Here is a 2,064-nt window from a genome sequence, read left to right as displayed (position 1 = left end):
TCGTATCCAAATCATCATTTTTTAGAATACAGAGGCGGTATCTTTTGCCAGCAGCTGATGAGTGGTGGGGATGGGTGAGAAGCCAACTAATGGATGAATTCAGAGACAAAGAAGTGTTAGTTGGTGGCGACGGGCAATGTGATTCACCCGGTTTCAATGCAAAGAATCTATGTTATCTCCATTACCAGAAATTTGCGACATTCCGCGCCTGCAAATTTTTAGTATGCGGATACATGAAATCGCTAACGAGCATGCTCACAACAACCAAAATTTTCAAGATGGCGGAACAACAGAGGCCACGGGCAAATATTGATTATAAAATATTGAACAACTTATGTTCTGCTGATTTATTCCATCGATCTGTTCACAAGCAGAGGAAAATTTATAAAGTGGAGAGAATTATATCTAAACGGCAAGGGAAAGAGGTATAATCTGTTTAAATTATTATAAATGTTTCTATATTTATATAAACACATATGCCATATGATATACAGTATACAAACACAATTTTTTTGGTACAAATCGTCTGCGTGTTTGTATATCACGTCGGATTTCAAACATTTACCTTGCTAGGGAGATGAATACTTAGTAAAATGGGAGAACTGGCCTTCGTGGACGTGTAGTTGGGAACCTGCAGGACATTTGAATGATTGTGCAATTAGGTAAGTGCAAACTGTGATGGAATAGCGGACAAATTGAGTGTATGCTCATATCGTATGAATTTTGCATTTATGCTGCGATTTTGTGCTCAATTTATAGAATATTTGACTCTCAGACTTATATTAACTAGAAGGGCAAGTATTTAGTCACTCTTGGTCTCCACAACTAAATTATTCGGAACTTTGTATGTATTGAAGGTTGTATGTATATATTTTGATTCTTTGACGCTCTCAAAAACTTAATTTTAGTTTTTGAGTATACAAATTGCCTTGGGTCAATGAAAAAATATACATGTACATCCAATATACATGTTTCTAGTTGTTTCTTTGGGATGTTCCTGTGGTGTCGCCACCTCGATAAGTGAGGGGGGCATATTTATTATCTGTGTTTTGCATTATTAAGTTCTTTTAAAATCGATTGTTTTTATGGTCTGTGAACACAAATATATGAATATGTCCCTTAACTTATCCAAGCTGGCAATGCCGCTGGGATGTTCAGAGAAAGTACCGGTACTTGGGCCTTGGCTTGAATTTTGTTCTAAAAATGCCAATTTTTATTTAAGGAGTTACACCGAACCAAATATAACCAAATCTCGGTTAGATGCAGCAGCTGCAACTTTTGTCGAAGCTGTTCTTGGTATTTTGAAGTCCAAGTCATGCCGTGCCAACTTCATTACAAAAGTTCCAATAGACAACGATATCATTAGATATGTGTTCAGGAATAAGGGGATCAGTGCTAGTGCTGGCTATATGCTGTATGAAAAAGAGGATTTTTCAAGATTCTGCTTGCCTCCATTTTGGGACTATTATCTAGATGAATTGGGCCAGGGTGTCGCAGTGGATTTTCCAGTTAAATTGAAGCCTATACTAAAATTTCACCCAAAGCGATATATTGTTGGTAACAAAGGGGCCCTTGAAAAGGGGCCTCTAATACCCTTAGAAAAGATATCAATGTCTGTCAACAGGAAAGCAGCCTCTATAGCAGAAACATAAACCTGAAGTGTTTTTGAAATCTATTGAACAAAATGTTGTGTTAACCTGTAAATGTACATAAATGTTGTATAATAAAATTGGGAAAATGTTCTTCTAAAATTTCTGGTTACAATATTACTGTAACAAACTAAACCAAGGAATTTTCTTTCATTAGGCCAAACTATTACTATCAATAATACGGATTACATTAGGAGTTTTCAATTTCAGCTTGGCCTGAATTCCAATACGGTTAACTGAACTGAACATTTGTAAATTGCATGGCAAGTTGTTGCCTGCGCTGAAATATTCATGTAATCGACCATAAATAATAATTATTAAGAGAGTGCTCAATACACCCCAAGGTATACCTAATACCTTAGTATATTAACCCATTAAGCCCAAGTGCACCCTAATATTTTTCTTGACGAACACC

The 2,064-nt window shown here is 36.2% G+C and overlaps 1 protein-coding gene across 1 annotated transcript; it reads left to right on the top strand.

The window, feature by feature from the left end:
* The first annotated feature begins 278 nt into the window (after positions 1–278).
* On the top strand, positions 279–1,652 carry LOC114527383. The gene is made up of 3 exons (XM_028549014.1): positions 279–425; positions 574–662; positions 1,223–1,652. Exons 1-3 carry the CDS (start codon positions 279–281, stop codon positions 1,650–1,652), a joined length of 666 nt encoding a protein of 221 aa, XP_028404815.1.
* The last annotated feature ends 412 nt before the right edge of the window (positions 1,653–2,064 follow it).

The sequence above is a fragment of the Dendronephthya gigantea genome, unplaced genomic scaffold (assembly GCF_004324835.1).
Source record: "Dendronephthya gigantea isolate DGI-Jeju-01 unplaced genomic scaffold, DenGig_1.0 000044F, whole genome shotgun sequence".
In the NCBI taxonomy this organism is placed as follows: domain Eukaryota; kingdom Metazoa; phylum Cnidaria; class Anthozoa; order Malacalcyonacea; family Nephtheidae; genus Dendronephthya; species Dendronephthya gigantea.
The sequence above is the reverse complement of the archived record's forward strand: the minus strand, read 5'-3'. Positions and strand labels throughout refer to the sequence as shown.

Coding starts and splice junctions, on each gene's coding strand:
- LOC114527383 (XM_028549014.1), top strand. CDS start 279: ATGGCGGAACAACAGAGGCCACGGGCAAATATTGATTATAAAATATTG. Junction 426..573: donor CTAAACGGCAAGGGAAAGAG/GTATAATCTGTT, acceptor TTACCTTGCTAG/GGAGATGAATACTTAGTAAA. Junction 663..1,222: donor TTGAATGATTGTGCAATTAG/GTAAGTGCAAAC, acceptor TTTTTATTTAAG/GAGTTACACCGAACCAAATA.